The following is a 17,482-nucleotide window of genomic DNA, read 5'->3' as shown; positions in this document are numbered from 1 at the left end:
AATGGCATCACCACAAACTCATAGTACCCGTACCGAGTCCTGAAAGTTTTCTTCGGTATATCCTCATCCCGAATCCTCATCTAATGGTATCTCGATCGAAGATCAATCTTGGAAAACCAAAACACACCCTATAGCTGATTGAACAAATCATCAATCCTCGGTAATGGATAATGGTTCTCCACCATTAGTTTGTTTAGCTCCCGATAATCAATGCACATCCTGTGTGATCCATCGTTCTTCTTCACGAATAGGATCGGAGCTCCCCATGGGGAACTGCTCGGGCGGATTAACCCTTGGTCTAGCAGCTCCTAGACCTACGTAGATAGCTCCTGCATCTCGGGTGGTGCAATCCGGTACGGTGCCTTCGCTATCGTAGCGGCACCTAGCACTAAATCAATACGAAACTCCACTTGCCTCTCTGGAGGCACTCCCGGTAACTCCTCAGGAAAGACATCCTGAAACTCCTGTACAACCGGCACACTACCCATATCCATCATGGTTTCAATCCTCGTATCCGAGATATATGCCAAAAATCCTGTACAACCCTGCTGCAAAAATCTCCTAGCTCTCGCGGCTGAACAAAGGGGTGGCCCGTACGAGGCCCTCTCACCACGAATAACAAGTTCTCCCCCACTTGGAGTTCGAACCCTCACTAACTGACGTTCACAATCTATTATGGCCCCATTGGCCCCCAGCAAGTCCGTCCCCACAATCACCTTCAGTCCTCGCAACGGTATAGGGACTAGATCAACACGAAACCTCTCCCTAAGCATGTTCAGGACACAGTCCCGATACACCCTCTCAGCACTCACAGTGCAGTCGTCCACAATCTCAACCTCAAGCAGGGAATCCAAGGTCCTCGGCGCATCCCGAAACTTCTTGCTAAGTGCAAGAGACACAAACAATTGGGTAGCTCCCGAATTGAACAAGACGTGAGCAGACATACCATTGACCAAAAAGGTCCCTATACATAAGGACAAGATATACATAAGCAATACAATAAAAATCTAGAGTGGCTCTGGCCGAGCCTCCTCGGCACATTGACCAAAAAGGTCCTCAGCGCATCCCGAAACTTTTGGCTCTGGCCGAGCCTCCTTGGTAGTCAACTAGAATGCGCGGCTCTTTACCATTGGATTTTCCACCTTAATAAGGCGGCCATTAGTGATCCTTATGGTTGCAAGCACATGCGCCACCACTGCTCCTCCTCCACCCTGCAACCTCATACAATTGGCCTTTTATGGCCAACCTGGTTGCAGTGGAAACATATCAAGCTCTTCTTGGGGCAATCCCTGCTTTAGTGGCCCAGCTAACCACAAGTATAGCACACCGGGCCCGACCCCCGGCAACTTCCACTGTTCAGTTTTCCGTACTTGGCACACCAGCCAAGGCCCTACTAGCCCCTACCCAAAGAGTCAGAGGTCTTAGGCTTTATAGCCTGACCCCCAGCCGCCTAAACTTGCTCCGGCTTCTGCTTGGTGCGGAAGTCCAACTCCATCTCCCATCCACGGGCCTTCTCCACCATCTCAATCAGGATTTTGCACCCTGTGAAGCTCACAAACTCCCGGATGTCATCCCTCAGCATGAAATGATACCTTTCCCTCCTCATGTCCTCATTGGTACCATACTGTGGGATCAACAATGCTTGTTCCCAAAACTTGGCGGTGATCTTTGCCATAGTCTCGGTGGTCTACTGAAGGTTATGAAACTCCCTCACTAGCCCTTGTACCTTGATAGGTGGTGCAAACTCAAAATCAACTCGCCGAAGAAACTCGGCCCATGTCATCTCAGCCACACCGGCTGCCCCTACCTGACTTGTCACCTCTCCCCACCAGTCTTGGGCTCTGTCTCTCAGCATACATGAAGAAAAAACCACCTTTGCCGCATTAGGGCAAGAACTCGTGTGTTGGGCGTTCTCTATATCTGCCACCCAACGTCGAATGACAATGGGGTCCCTGACCCAAAAAAAACTTTGGCGCCCCACACGCCTTGAACTCCTGGAACGAGGGAGTTCGGGCCCCGACCTGGCCCGCAGCAATCTTAGCTCTAAATTCCCTGAGCCTCTCCTCCATAATCTCCATCATACCCTCCTTGACCGTCCCAAAGATAACTAGGGTGACATCAAAGATGTCCATCGTAACCTCATCTTCGATGAGCTCACACAGCCTCTCGTCATTGGGTTTGATACCATCGCCCGACCCAAATCTAGATCCCGATCCTGATCCCCCAGCTCCATTTCGTGTCATCACCATACTGTACTGCAATACCATAAAACATAATGATCAGAATGTCTATAAAGTGGATCCTCCCACACCGGTCCTCCTTAGAGCTTCCAACTCTAACATTGGTTCGGGTACGGGTCCTGTGCTTTCAGTAGTATGGGCCCAATACTACCTTCCACACCTACCTGTATCCTCCCCAAGGCTCTACCTGATAACTCCAATTCGTCCCAAAATAAATCATATCCCACAGACTAGTGCATATCTCAAACCCTAGGCGACCCTAAGATTTTCTCTACCCACATCAATCATACCCATCATAACAGGTTGCCCTTATGCATGCAAATTATACACATAAAAAGGATTAAATATACTTTTCGAATAATAGATTCTACCCTAGGACCACAACCATATGAGGAACAGGGAATAAGGCCAATTCAATCATTCTAAGGCTATAAGCCCCTAACCGTATACAATTTTAGAAGCATACACCTAGCAAGATCCATAAGATTATCATAGCTCAAATATCAGTATAACATGGCCAACAAATTGGGGAACTACTTACTTGGCTCGGCCGATCACGCGCGTTGCACTCTCCTATTTTCCATTCTTTAAAAGTTTTAACTTTTTATTTTATTTTCTTGAAAACAATTTTTACCATTTCCTTAGTTTGATCCCCGACACACCCGAGGGTGTGCCTGAATCCCTCAAACCAAGGCTCTGATACCAACTTGTAACAACCCAAAATTTTCAAATAAAATTTTCATTTTTAATTAACCAAGCATTCTCATAAAATATGAAGTAATATTAACCACTATTTTCAAAATTCATAACATTAAAATTTTATTCAAAACATCAGATTGTCCCATTAAAAAAATGTCGGAGAGTGTATATGGCATCATCAAGCCTTTCCCTTTCCCTTAGGCTCAGAAGTACCTGAAACAAATCAACAAGGTGTAAGCTAATGCTTAGTGAGCCCCCCAGAGCATACCCCACACAAAATCCACATAACACATATCATATTAGCTATAAAGCTATATATATCACATAAGCCATGCATATAGACAAATAGGGATGCCGTGGAAACCTTCCAAGGTCTTACACCAAGTGCCACGGAAAACCCCCACGTGGTCTTTACTAGCCGCCATTGGAACCCCCACATGGTCTTCGCTACTTGTCGCGGGAACCTCCACATGGTCTACACTAATCATGAAAATATCATACGAGCTAAACAAGCAAACATACTAAGAAGCCATGGAAACCCTCCAAGGACTTATACTAAATGCCATGGGAACCTCCTCATGGTCTTAATATACTGCCTCGGGAACCCCCTGGGGACTTTCATACAAATGTCCTAGCGACATATCACATAACTAACTATCAATCCATATAAAATTAAATGGGCCGGCCTTGGTGCCTTAGACCCATTGGTATGGTAACAAGACTCACCTCCATCTGCTGAATCCGAAAGCTGCTCTCCTAACAGTCCGCAACCACCCGTGCTGAACAATCATATCATTACCCAAGGTTAAGACTGAACACTAACCAATTGAAGACCTCAAACCCCAAGTCCTTTCACAATGGCCCAAAAAGTCTTCCTTTACTAATGGGACCAAAGTCCATGTCCAAAATCAATAATGGGCCTCATGGCCCAATAAGGCACAACCTAGGCATCCATGGCCCAAAACAGATCAGCTGGCCCACTAACTCCAAAACGTGATCAGGCCCAATGACTAATTAAGGCCCAAAAGCTTAGAAGCCCAAAACATGTCTGAGTCTATCTATTGTGTGTATGCCTTGCGTACCACCCTGGTACGCACAACGTACTGAGTCCCTGGGTCGTACAAGTTGCGTACTATAAGTTACACACATCGTACAAACAGATTAAGCACTATCTTCTATTAAGTACTTAACATTCGGTGTTCTAACGTCCAATATCAGATTTGACCTCATTAAGACGTCCTAGGGCATAAATTTGGCAACTTTATGCCCTTGCATGCTATATGGGACTTAAAAACTTCACTCCTTACATTAGGACTTCATATAAGGCTTCAAACTCATGCATGGAGTCTAGATACTTCCCAAGCTAGCACCTTTATGCATCTAGCATGCTCACAAAGCTCAGATCTATCCATTTCAGCTTTTGGAGTTGCTCAACTCTCAAGAGGAGGTCCAAAACCAACTAAACGGACCAAATAGAAAACCCTAGCTAGATCTAATGAATAAGATGACAAGATCAAAGCTTTATACCTCTAGAAGCTTCTCAAGGTGAACTAGATGCAGATTCTTGAAGCCCAACGCCCCTCCAAGCTTGCTTAGCAACTCCTTCTTCTTGAATGGACACTAAAATGGCCACAAATGCACTCCTTAAGCTCAAAACACACTCTCTATTGATTTTAGGGTTTTCAGGGACATTTAAAGGTGTAAGAGGTTGATTAGGTTGAAGTTCAAATGAGATAAGGATGCTTATGTAGGTCTCAAGTCCAAAAATTAGTGTTTGAACATTTGTCACGTACGCCCCACGTACTCTTTGGTACGCCCAGCGTACGTGGTGTCCCTCCGCGATCATCCATGCATAGCACACTAAGCATACCCATGAAGTACGCCCAACGTACTTAAGGGACTTATTATGCAACATTCAAAATTTCAAGGGCTTCATCGGTAATACCTAATTTGGAGTGTTACAAATACATTTAACCAATAAGGGTTGAGGTTAAGTTCCATTTCTTAAGCATATGTTTTTCTTTTAGGTTTTACTTTGAGAAAAAAATAAGAAAACAAGAGTTGAAAAAAAGAGTAAAGAGTTGTCAAAAGTCGTTGAAAGAATAATAAGCTTGCAAAGTATGAATATTATGAGAAAGTGAAGAAATAAAGCAAAATTGCCAAAAGCCAAAAGCTTAGTTAGTCATGTTGCAATTTTTCTTTGTAGGTTGTTTTATCGTATGTATGCTTGGGAATTTAACAAAAATACCTTGAGGTCAAGAAAATTTTCTGAGGATGTATTCGGAAGGATGTAGAATGAATGTTATTCAAAACAAGTGGTGAACATTTATGAGGAATGTGAGTATTTAGGACATGGAAAATAATTAGGTTTTTAGACACAAATATATGCATTGAAGTGAGATATAATTGGTGAACTCAAATTGGACTATTTTGTGTGATATTGGTGAGCAAGGTTTTGATGAATTGAAAATTATAATATAAATCTTGTTTTTAGTTTTTGAAGTTCAAGTTTTAGTTTCCTTTATTTTAGGTTTATTATGAGTTCCGTTTCATGTCATCTACATCTTTTCATTTCGTTTATAATGTTTAATCTTTTTACTAATTGAGGGCAAGTAAAGTTTAAGCTTGGGGAGATTTGATAGATTCCATTTTATGCACCTTTTATGATAGTTTTTATTAGTGTTTTGCATCATACTTTATGCATTTGTGTGTGCATTAGTTTAAATAATGTTCAGCTCATGTATTTTGTCAGAATTCCCGTGTTGCTCATGTTTTTATGTCGTTTTTAGATATTTCGAGTGGAGCTGTGATTTGGAAGCATATTCGATACACTATACGAGCTTAATGGAGCAAAAATACTTGAGTTGCAGCCTAGGTTGGATTTTCTTAAACTGAAGAGTTCGCGTCTGAAACATGCATTTTACGAAGAAAAAAAATGTAATCGTGTTTTCGCCTATTTGATCGTGCTTTACCTTTACAACTTTTCCAGGCCAAAAAAATCAATTTTCGGGACTTCGAAAAAAAATGCGATTGTGCTTTTCAAGAAACACAATCACGTTTCTCACTTTTTGACAAATATAGCAATATACTTCATTAATCGAGACACTTGGAGATTGCGAACCGAAAATGCAATCGTGTTTTTCATATTCTTGTTCCGGAAGTTGTTGGCATGCATATAAATACGACCTCTTCGATTAGTTTAAACCCTAGAGGCGATTTCTGTATTTTTTCATCAATTCCTATAGATCTAAAGGTTGTGGATCATCTCAATCATTAAGTTAAGTAAGAATTAGTAGTTTAATCTTTCTCATCATTAGTTTTGATCATATTTTAGCCATGTCTGGCTAAACCCTAGATCTCAGTTCTGTGTAGATCAGTACTTTTCACATAATCAATCATTAGACCTGAATTTTTTATTTGTGATTCAATCTAGAAATTCCTATTTTGTGTTCAATAAATTTTTGATTTTAGGTCTTTTTAGCATGATCACCTAACTCAGGATTAAATAAATCTAGTTAATCAGTTAACAGAATCTGTAATTGTTCTAATCAACTGGTAATAAGTAACAAGTATCAGATTGGTTCCGTGTGAGATTTAATTCTAATATAAACCGAAATTTTATGTTTTTACGCTTCCGAGCTCGTGAGAAGTATTGAATAATGTTGGGAATTTTACACAGATTATAATGTTGCTTTTATGATTTGAGTAAGAGCATGCTTAATTAAATTAGTAAAAAGTTGGGATTAACTGAAGAGCTTATTTTAGTTAATTAACTAGGTAAAAGAGAATATACTAGAGCTTTTTAGTTGTTCTCAGTACCGGCATAGATATAACTCATCGTAAACAACCAGGTCTGGGTTGATTGCATAACTAGGAAAGTCGTAGTAGTTCCGAACTCGCTTTTTATTATAGAATTTACTTTACTTTATTTTTTATGATATTTTAGTTAATAATTTACAACAAAATCCCCCTTTTATATATTCTGTTTTATGACTAGCATGTGCCTTACGAAAAGATGCATTGATTTTTAGGTTGTGTCCCTGAGATTCGGCCCTGCTTCCATGTGCTACCCTTTAGTGCATTCAAGCAGTGATATTTTATTTGCTTAAGAAGCACGCGACAATGTTTTAACAGTGGGATAACCTAGAAAAATGTAGGGTGTAGATTGCAGAGTGTTAAACAGCAATCATGCACGATTTAAGCAAGTAATGTTTTTACTACTTGGTTGCACTAAAGGATAGTACAGGGAAGCATGGTCAAATCCTCAGGGACACAACCTAATGTTGAATGTCTCTATGTGTAAGGCATATACTAGTTATTCAACATAAAAATAATAAAAGGGGGTTTGATTTAAAACTAAAACTAAAAATTATAGTGAAATTAATTAAATAAAACTCAATAATAAAAACAATTTCAATTTTGCTGTGACTTTCCTAATCATGCAATCAGCCCAGATCTGGTTATTCAGTACGCATTCTATCTAAGTTGGTATTGAGAAAAACTAACTAGCTCTAGTATAATCTCTTTTACCTAGTTAAATTAAATAAAACAAGCTTTTCAGTTAACCCTAAATTTTTACTGTCTAATTAAACAAGCTCGTAATTAAGATCAGAAAAGTTGCATTAAGTTCTGTGTAGAATTCCCAGAAATACCCAATACTTATCACAAGCTCAAAAGAATAAAGGTTCGAAATTTTAGTTTATATAAGAGTTATATACCAACACGGAACCAATCTAATACTTGTCACTTATTATCAGTTGAGAAGAACAATTACGAATTCTATTAACTAACTAACTGTAATGATTAAACCCTAGCTAGGTGATTAGACTAACAAGAATTAAAAATCAAATATTCATTAAGTTCAAAACTGAAACAACTGAATAGAAACACACAATGAGAATCAAATATGATAATTGATCACATGAAAAGTACAAGTCAATTGTAGAACTGAAAACTTGGGTTTTAGCCATACATGGCTAAAAACGAATTAAAATTAATAAAAAGGTAAAGTAACCGATTAAGTGTAGAAGATGATTCAAGACCTTCATACCTTTAGAAAGTGATGAAAAGTATCAGAAATCATCTTCAGCAGGGTTTTTCATCGTTTGGAATTGCCTGCTCTTCGAATCTGATTAGGAGGGTCGTATTTATATGCAAGCAGGTAACTTCTAGAGCAAGAATACGAAACATGCGATCACAGAATGGGAAAATGCGATTGCATTTTTGCACAAATTTTCCTGAATCGCTGTTAATTGAGCTATAATGTTATTTCTCACATTCTTTAGGCTTCGAAGTGGAAATGCAATCGTATAAAGGAAAAATGTAATCACATTTTTTGTGATTTTTCTTCCCCTGATCATTTTTCGACCCTACGAAACCTCGATCGTAGATTGGAAAAAATTTGTTTGTATTTTTTCTTTTTCGCAAACACAAAAATTGTCTGAAATTTTGTCTAGTTTACGGAACATTTTGAATCTCAACAATCGGAGTTACGAGTCATGAGATATAATCAAAATACTGACAAGGGCTCAAAGTTGTCAGCAACATGCTTTTACGCTTTAGAATGTAGCAATCTATCTTCGTAGGATCAATTCAATCAAATTTTTCTTGACTAAAACAACTTCCAGGCATTACTCAGAATCCTTCATAAGTTCCAAGCTCGAATTAAATACAATGCTCCATTAATCGGTTCCAAAGCTGCTCCTAAAGTACTACTCCACTCGAAGTATCTGAAAATGACATAAAAACGCTAGTAGTACGGGAATACTGACAAAAGACACGAGTTGAACATTAATTAAACTAATAACATACAATTGTGTAAAATATGATCCTAAATTCTAATAAAAACTACCCTAAAAGATGCATAAAATGGTATCTATCAAATTTCCCCTAGCTTGCCCTCAAGTAATAAAAAGATTAAACATTGTAACCAAAATGGAAAGACCTAGATGACCTGAATTGAATTTAGAACAAAATAGAGGAAACTAAAACCTTGAACTAAAGAAACACTTCACTCTTTTTTTTTCACATGATCAGATTTAACACCGAGGGAAGCTCCAATGGAATCACTACCTTGATGATCATCACAATACATTCCATCTTTCACAGATTCCCAATGTTAGGAAGAAGCTTGAGGGTGTGAACCAACAAACTAGTTGTATATTTTATTTAGACTGTATACCTTAATTATCCTTGCAAGAGAAAATAACATATTTCAGAATTTCATGTCCTCAAGACTAAATAATTAAGAACCAAGCTCAACGAATCCTTAAGAACCCATCACGTTAAACCAACTTTCACTAAAGTAGTGGGCCCACCTATAGGGGGCCAGCTCATACACTTTCACTTTTCTAAGAACAACAAATATCATATCACATATTTCTTCATTCGTGCTAGATTTGAATTTGAGATGGATTCTAAATTGATTGAATTTGATTATTTGTACTTCTTTGTACTTTTGTCTTTAGCTTGTGTTCTTCAATCATTTTTTGAATTTCTTGAGATATCTTTGAATAAATGCTTGAACTTTGACTTGGGTACTAGATATGACAGTTGAACCCTTTTTTTAATTGTGTGGATCTGATATAAGGTTCTCTGTTACCGTGAAGGTTATGTGTGTCAACAAATAGGTTTGTTTTCTGTGGGTCCAGACTTATCAAGTAAGGTTCTTGTTAAACATTCCAAAGCAAATAACTTTGAATTGTTATTACCGCCCACGTAGTGTTTCGATACGCCATTCTTTTTATATTTTACATCCGACGTCTCAAATCACGGTGTTTTGAGACCCCTAGTTATGAGAACTATTACCGAACTTACCACTATCGGCCCGATCGTTTCTGACTTTCATTTTCCACATACACAGAGCTATCGAATGCAAGAATGTCATCATATCATGTAACTTTTTGTTTTTTTTTTCAGAATATATATATATATATATATATATATATATATATATATATATATATATATATATATAGAAAATAAAATAAAAATATGTTTTGTTTTTTTAATGAAATGAAGAAAAACAGGGGAAAAAACATTAACATTAAGTATTTTTTGGATTTTTTTTTAGAATTTTAAATGCAAATGCAATGCAGAAAATAAAATTGAAAATTTTAACTGGAAATTTTTAAATTTTAACTAAAAATGCAAAATTTTACACTAACCCCTCCCCAAGCTTAAAATGATGTAGTGTCCTCAATGCTCGGAGATGAATAAACAACTCAATAAAGCATATAAAATCAAAAGGTTGTAGCTAGGAAGTAATGTACCTGATATGTTGCAGAAAATCTGAATTTGACGATGATATTGGCGATCGCAGATTGGAAAATATACGATCGCATTTTTCCTTTTTCGCAAACACAAAATTCGTCCAAAATTTTGTCTAGTTTCCGGAACACTTTGAGTCTAGGCAATTAGTATTACGAGTTATGAGATATGGTTAAAATACTAAGAATCCTTCATAATTTTTCGGAACATTTTGTGTAGTTTCCGAAACATGCTTTTAGGCTTTAGAATGTAGCAATCTATCTTCGTATGATTAATTCAATCAAATTTTTCTTGACCAAAACAACTTCGAAGCATTACTCAGAATCATTCATAAGTTTCAAGCTCCAATTAAATCCAATGCTCCATTAAACACATCCAAAGTTACTCCTAAAGTACTACTCTACTCGAATTATCTGAAAATGACATAAAAACGCTAGCAGTACATGAATTTTGACGAAAGACATGAGTTGAACATTATTTAAACTTATGACATGAAAATGTGTAAAATATAACACTAAATACTAAAAAAAACGACCCTAAAAGATGCATAATATGGCATCTATCACGGAGGTAGTTTATAGGGAGCCTCAATTTGGAAAACGAAGGTAGTTAAAAACATGAAGATGGGTGTAAGTGGGTTGTTTTTGAAAAAAGTTTATGAAACGTTGTATCATTATCTAGAGTGGTTGTAGGTAAAATATTAAGCAAATGATCGGCCATATAAAGAGCTTCAAGCCAACAAGTGGGAGGAATACATGCATGAGAAAGAAGGGTAAGTGTGGCATTATTAAGAGAACAAAGCAAGCGTTCATATTTACCATTTTGTTGATACATGTAAGAACAAGAGAAACACATTTGGATGCCATTTTGACCACATAATTGATGAAAATTATGATTGTCATATTCACCCCCGTTATCATATTGGATAGATTTGATATCGGTTTTAAATTGATTATTGACAAATTAACAAAAATGAACAAATTTATCAAAGACATCAGACTTGTCACGTATAGGATATACCCACACATAATGTGAAAAGTCATCCACAAATATGAAATAATATTTAATGCCACTAGTACTTTCAATAGAATATGTCCAAACATCGGAATGCACAAGTTCGAAAGGACACATAGAAATAGTTGAAGATCAACTAAAAGACAATTTAACATGTTTTCCTAATTGACATGCAAGACATAAACTAGAGTCTTTATTAGACTAGCATGAAATAAACTTATTATGAACTAAGTGCTTGAAGACATGATGACCGAGGTGACTAAGATGTTGATGCCAAAAAGATGGTGCAACGGAAAGGAATGCTTGAGGAGTTGTGAGGTGACAGGATAGAGGTCACTAGTGCTTTCACATCGCATGAGAATTTTTTTGGTTTGAAGATCTATCACAGAACAACCAAAAGGGTCAAATTCAATCGAATAATTATTTTCACGAACAAAACGAAGAACATAGATAAAATTGTAATGATTGAGGGCGTGATCAAAAGATTTTTAAGATGTAAGGTTCGAAACATATTAGAGTACGGAAGAATGGAATGTCCCATTTTAGTCACACATATAAAAGATATGTCTCCTACTAAAATAAATGAAGAAAATGTACTATTATCTAAAACAAACTTGAGAATACCCATGTTAACATGAACATGACATGTAACTACGGCGTCCATGTACCAACCATCTTGACTCATTTCGCTTAAAGTCATGGTATTAAACATTTATAGAAGGGAAATAGGCTCTGGATTTGCTGAATTGGTGTTTCTAGGCCACAAAAAATGTTAAGGTGGGTGGCTGGTTTGATACGCTTGTTGTGGGTTAAAAAATTGATGTTGTTGATAAGTTATACTTTGTTGAACCACAACTTGTCTAGGCCCAAGATGTTGAGGAGTCACATGAGGAGCTGGAAGATGCCTAGTTTGATTTGGGCAACCATTAGATGCATTGACTTGGTACCATCCAAACGCCCAAGTTCCGAAGGGATTCTATCCACCTCGTTGTTGCTGTTGTCCGTGAAAATAACCCTACTTTCACCATGATAATTTCAAACACCATGCATGCCACCACATCCTCCTCTATTCCGTGCACCTCTGCTTCCTCCACGATAATCACCTTGATTATTCAATTACAAATTTTAGGAATTGGAGATGAGGGCATGAAGAGATGATGCGTTGTCAGAGTGGGTAAGGGAGGACTGTCAAGTTTCTTCTTGGAGGTGATGTTGTTCCTCCTAAATAAGCATATAATGAATTTCCCAAAGCGAGGGTAATGGATCACGATGGTGAATTTTGGAGATAACCCGTTCAAAGTGTATGCAGCAAAGTTAGGTTCCGGAACTTTGACATCCATATTATCAAGAAGATCAGCGAGGTTTTTGATATGATTACAATATCCAATGACAATAGAAGCGCCAATAGTGATATTCCCGAGCTCATTGTCAAATTGAATTACTGTATTTTCTTTGTTGGTTTGAAAAACATTTTCAAGATTTTGCCAAACATCATATGCAGTTGTTTGTTTCGGGAAGACGTAGTAGATAGATTTCAGGAGTGCCATACATCCATGGCTTAACAATTGCATCTATTCGAGTCTATTCTTTGACTTTATCTTCAAGAATCTTTCATGTGGGAGGTACCAAATAATCACTCACACCGTATCCAATGCAATGGATTTCATAAAGTTCACGCAAAATGTCATAATTCATATGATCCAAATCGAGTACCAAGGGGACGTCGTGTTTGATATTGATTGTAAAGGAAGGTTTATTAGAAATAGTAGAAGATGATCCCGCAGAAGATGATCCAGGGGCGGAACACAAACGCAATAAATAGGGGGGCCGTAATCAAAATTTTAAAATATGTATAACAATATTGACAAGAAAATTTTGTTCAAAATTATGCACTCTAAAAAATAAAACTTATATCTATAGCGTAGTATTCCTTATAGATGTGGAACACATCGATTTAAAGTCGTACAAAATTTTTTCTAAACTAATTTTTTCGACAAATTGTCTTTCAAAGTAACAAAAACCAAAAAATCATCCGAATACTAGCTTTTATATTTTATTCTTTAACCTTTTTGAAATTATAAGACACACACTAAAACTAAATACCATAACATATACCTATTTTGATTTTAAATAAGATACACATAACCCATACATAGATAGATATTATGATGATTCTAACTTTTTATTTCACTTTTACAATATGGATACAATATATAATTTAAAAGTAAACAATAAAAAAATTTTAATTATAGATAATAGTTCTCTTTCTACAAGTCTAGCCTACTACCTACATCACACTTCACGAGTCTGCAAGGTATGGTCTAAAGATATTTCATATCTATTAACTCGAAGATATTGCTTTTGGTGGGAGAAGAGAAAGCGAAAAGACAGTACCCTTTTTAGTCTCGAATGGAGAGTAGAGAAGGAGAATTGAAATCAGATGTTCTTAACCTTAGGTTTTTTTAAACTCCGGCAGAGGGCACTGATCAATGAAAATCAGGCGAAAAGCTGTAATCGGCGGGGATTTTCTTAAACTCAAAGTTCAAGTCAAGAATTGTATAAATATTGTTAGAATTTTGATTAGTTTTTATAGGGTTTTAGTTTCCTAATTTTCTTTTTCCTAATGAAACAAGATCTCTTTTAATTTTAGCAGTGATTTTTGGATTTTTTGGGTATATCATGACTATTTTGTTTACACTTTTTGATAATAATTAAGTTTTTTCATTGAATGAAAAACAGGGGGCAGATTAATAATTTTTTTACTGTTGGATAACTTTATAAATATATGATACATATCTGGGTATTAGGAAGTTCAAAACCACGGGGGCCATGGCCTCCCCCAGCCCCTCTTACGGCCTGCCACTGAGATGATCCAATCATTATGAAAGAAGAAAGATCAAAGAAAGACGAGAGAGATGGAGAATCAGAGGAGACAATCGGTAGAACAAGGTTCGACGTCTAGGTTTAGAAGAAGAGAGATTTTTGGAGGGTTTTTTATTGCTCTGATACCATGTAATCTTGGTATTTTCCAATGAAATCACCTTTCATTGATTCAATATAATATACACACATTTACATGACAAATGGTTAGATATAATGGGCTTGACTATAATATAAATACATAACTTATAGCAGTACAGTATAAAGTACAGTATAAAGTGAAAATTTATGTATAAAGTGAAAATTTATGAAGCGGTTGTTAAACGGCACAATATTGAAAAACAAGAACAATTTGGTTTAGGTGGATTAGACATAAAGGATATTGTTAGATTTCACCAAATCCTAAAAGAGGAATTGACACTTTTAATTAGCTTATACTTATTCAAGTTCAATTTCTCTTTATCTTGACTTTTTTGTTGTCTACATCCACATTTATTTGAATCCAATCTCAAACTTTTTTACATCTTTATTTGGATGATTATAAAGTCGATATTCACTTTTAAGTGCCATACTATAAGATAGGACATGTACATATAAATTACTTTTAATATCACATTTTCAAACATGTCAATTCAAAAGTGGTACATGCTTTGCTAGTCATGGAGGCTTCACTATCACTTTCATATATCCCCACTGACCAAAGCCTCAATCTAAATGGGAAAAAGAAGGAAAGAAAACCCCATGTTCTGATATTATTTACTAAATTGTCTTTTATCTACCTTTTTTTCATCCTTACTTATTTTTGTTACAATTTGTATAAAGTGTACTCAATTTTTCGATAGTTCTATTCGTACATTAAAATGAAAAAGGATAACGTTAGGATCTCCCTCTAAAATGATGGTAAAAACAAAAGAAATTGTGTTGATTAGCAATGATCCATCAAATTTCATGGAAAATTATTTATATTACAGAATACACCAAGTTTAGTTTTATACATAAACTGTTGAATTTCAAAGGTTTTCTATATCTTAGGTCAGAGACTTTATAGTGTCCCTAGTTATCGTGTCATACGATTTTTAGCTAATTAAATTATTTTAATTTAAAGATTCTAATTTAAAATAATTATTTTTGGAAAAAGAAAAAGTATGATCCATGTTAAAGCCAATAACATGAACGTCTAATTCAACCAACCCAAAATTATTTCACTCCTTGAAACAATAAGTGATACGGTGACAATTTAAACTCAGATTACCAAATAGAAATATTTGTTTGACTCTAATAGCAATTTCGAAATAAACAAATTGAATATAATAGATAAAAACTAAATTTCAAATAAAATTTCACTATAATTAGATTGCAATTTATAGTAGTATGTTAATTAAATTACATATATATAAAAAAGATTTTTACATGTTAATTAGATTAATATTTTTCACTATAGGCATCAATTCATACAAAAGCTTGTTAGCTTTCAATTATATTAACATTTTTCACTATAGTCATCATTGCATACAAAAGCTTTGGCCTAAAATAGACAATCGAAAGTAAAAATAATTAGGCCTAAATCAATGCTAGTATGGTTCTATTTGGGTATATATATATATATATATATATATATATATATATATATATATATATATATATATATATATATATATATATATATATATATATATATATACCATTACAATAAACTTTAGAGTAAATTACAGTTTTGATTGTTTGTTTGATGGCTAAGATTTTGTTGAATTCATACTTTCAGTCTAACCTTTAAAAATTTAACAAGATGTATTCTTATGGTTTATTTATTGATAATTTTTTTGGTTAGATTTATTTGACATTTATATATATATATATATATATATATATATATATATATATATATATATATATATATATATATATATATATATATATATATATATAAAAGAAAAAACAAAAATATAAAAGTAAGTGTAAATGGTCTTTTCAAATAGACTACAAAGTAATAAGAATGCAACTTTTTAAATTTTCAAAAATTGAAGTGAAAATCTAACCAAACCATACGAACCAAAACTATAATTGACTCTAAACTTCAGCTACAATAATCTTTATGGCAAACTTTCAAATTAAATTTTGTTTTTAATTTTTTTTCATTTATTTTTTAAATTTATCAAGTGTATTGAATTGATAACGATGTCTATATAAATAATATATTATTGATATAAATGTTATTTTTATTTTTGACTAAATACATTGTTTGAATATGAATGATGGACTCTTTTGTTCTTTTATTTAAAAGAACATAAGATAAAATGGTTAATTATTTGATAACCGTTATAAATTATAAATTATATAGATATATGGTTGCCCACCAATATTTTTAAATCATAAATAAATTGAAAAAACAACATGATAAATACTAAAATAAATTCAATTATATATTTCTTTTAATTATTCTAACCGTATAATCAAGCAGCTCGCTTATGGAACGCTCTGATAGATTAGAACCTTATAATTAATTTATTTGTATTTAGAATATGAAACTATATATTACTTTCTACTGATAATAGAACTTTAAAGCATGAAATTATTAACAACATAATTAAACTTTTTTTTTTATCTCTCTTTCCCAAATTTATTTCTTTTAGAGTTTTTCCATAGTATTATTATCCATATACTTAAAAACAAGTACAGTTTCCACACCCTGCTAAAGTAATTCATAAAAGATCAATTATATTTTAACAATTATTTTATATAATAAAAGAATACAACTAATCAACTAAGACCAAATCTATTTATTTTGGCCCCAACATATTTTAACTTGTCCAATAATCCAATTTACGTATTTTTGCCATATCTAAAGTACTTAATTGTTGTTGGATTTTACAAGTAATATTGAGATTTGAGTCCATTGGCTAAAAGACCATTGCGCATGGTTGATTGGTGAAAGGGGCCTTTGTGGGCCTAATTTCCATGTGTTATGAAAATTATAGGACCAAAACACCATATTTAGTATCGACAATTGACCTACTCAGATATGAAGGATAAGGTTAAGGTTACCCCTACAAAAGATGACTCACCACACCTTTTAAACTTAAGGGATCCAACTTTTTTTTTTCTTCTCTTTCATTGACTATACTAGAAAATTTAATTTTTATTAGTATTTATTTTGTGTAGTTATATAATTTTATATGTTTACTATGATATTGTAATTTCGTTTTTTCTTCTTCCTATTTATGTATTGTGTTATAAGAATATTTAATCATAGACGTTATAAAAAGCATTATGATTCTGACGATTTTACAGTTTCATCATATATATATATATATATATATATATATATATATATATATATATATATATATATATATATATATATATATATATATATATATATA

General features: G+C 34.5%; 1 protein-coding gene across 1 annotated transcript; it reads right to left on the bottom strand.

Moving 5' to 3' along the window:
- Window positions 1-314: 314 nt before the first annotated feature.
- LOC145067537 (uncharacterized) lies at window positions 315-1,675 on the bottom strand. The gene is made up of 2 exons (XM_079014665.1): window positions 1,507-1,675; window positions 315-964 (listed from the first exon to the last, which is right to left on the bottom strand). The coding sequence occupies exons 1-2, from the start codon at window positions 1,673-1,675 to the stop codon at window positions 315-317; spliced, it is 819 nt and encodes a 272-aa protein (XP_078870791.1).
- Between the last annotated feature and the right edge of the window lie 15,807 nt (window positions 1,676-17,482).

This window comes from Lactuca serriola, chromosome 8 (genome assembly GCF_051521515.1).
Source record: "Lactuca serriola cultivar US96UC23 chromosome 8, Lser_US96UC23_V15, whole genome shotgun sequence".
Classification (NCBI taxonomy): domain Eukaryota; kingdom Viridiplantae; phylum Streptophyta; class Magnoliopsida; order Asterales; family Asteraceae; genus Lactuca; species Lactuca serriola.
Note: the sequence above shows the minus strand (reverse complement) of the source record. Positions and strands in the feature narration are given on the sequence as shown.

Excerpts from the sequence above, each read along its gene's own strand:
- LOC145067537 (XM_079014665.1), bottom strand. The coding sequence starts at position 1,675 with ATGGCAAAGATCACCGCCAAGTTTTGGGAACAAGCATTGTTGATCCCA. Across the intron at positions 965-1,506 it reads TGAGATGGTGGAGAAGGCCC|GGACCTTTTTGGTCAATGGT; the intron begins GTGGATGGGAGA and ends CCTTATGTATAG.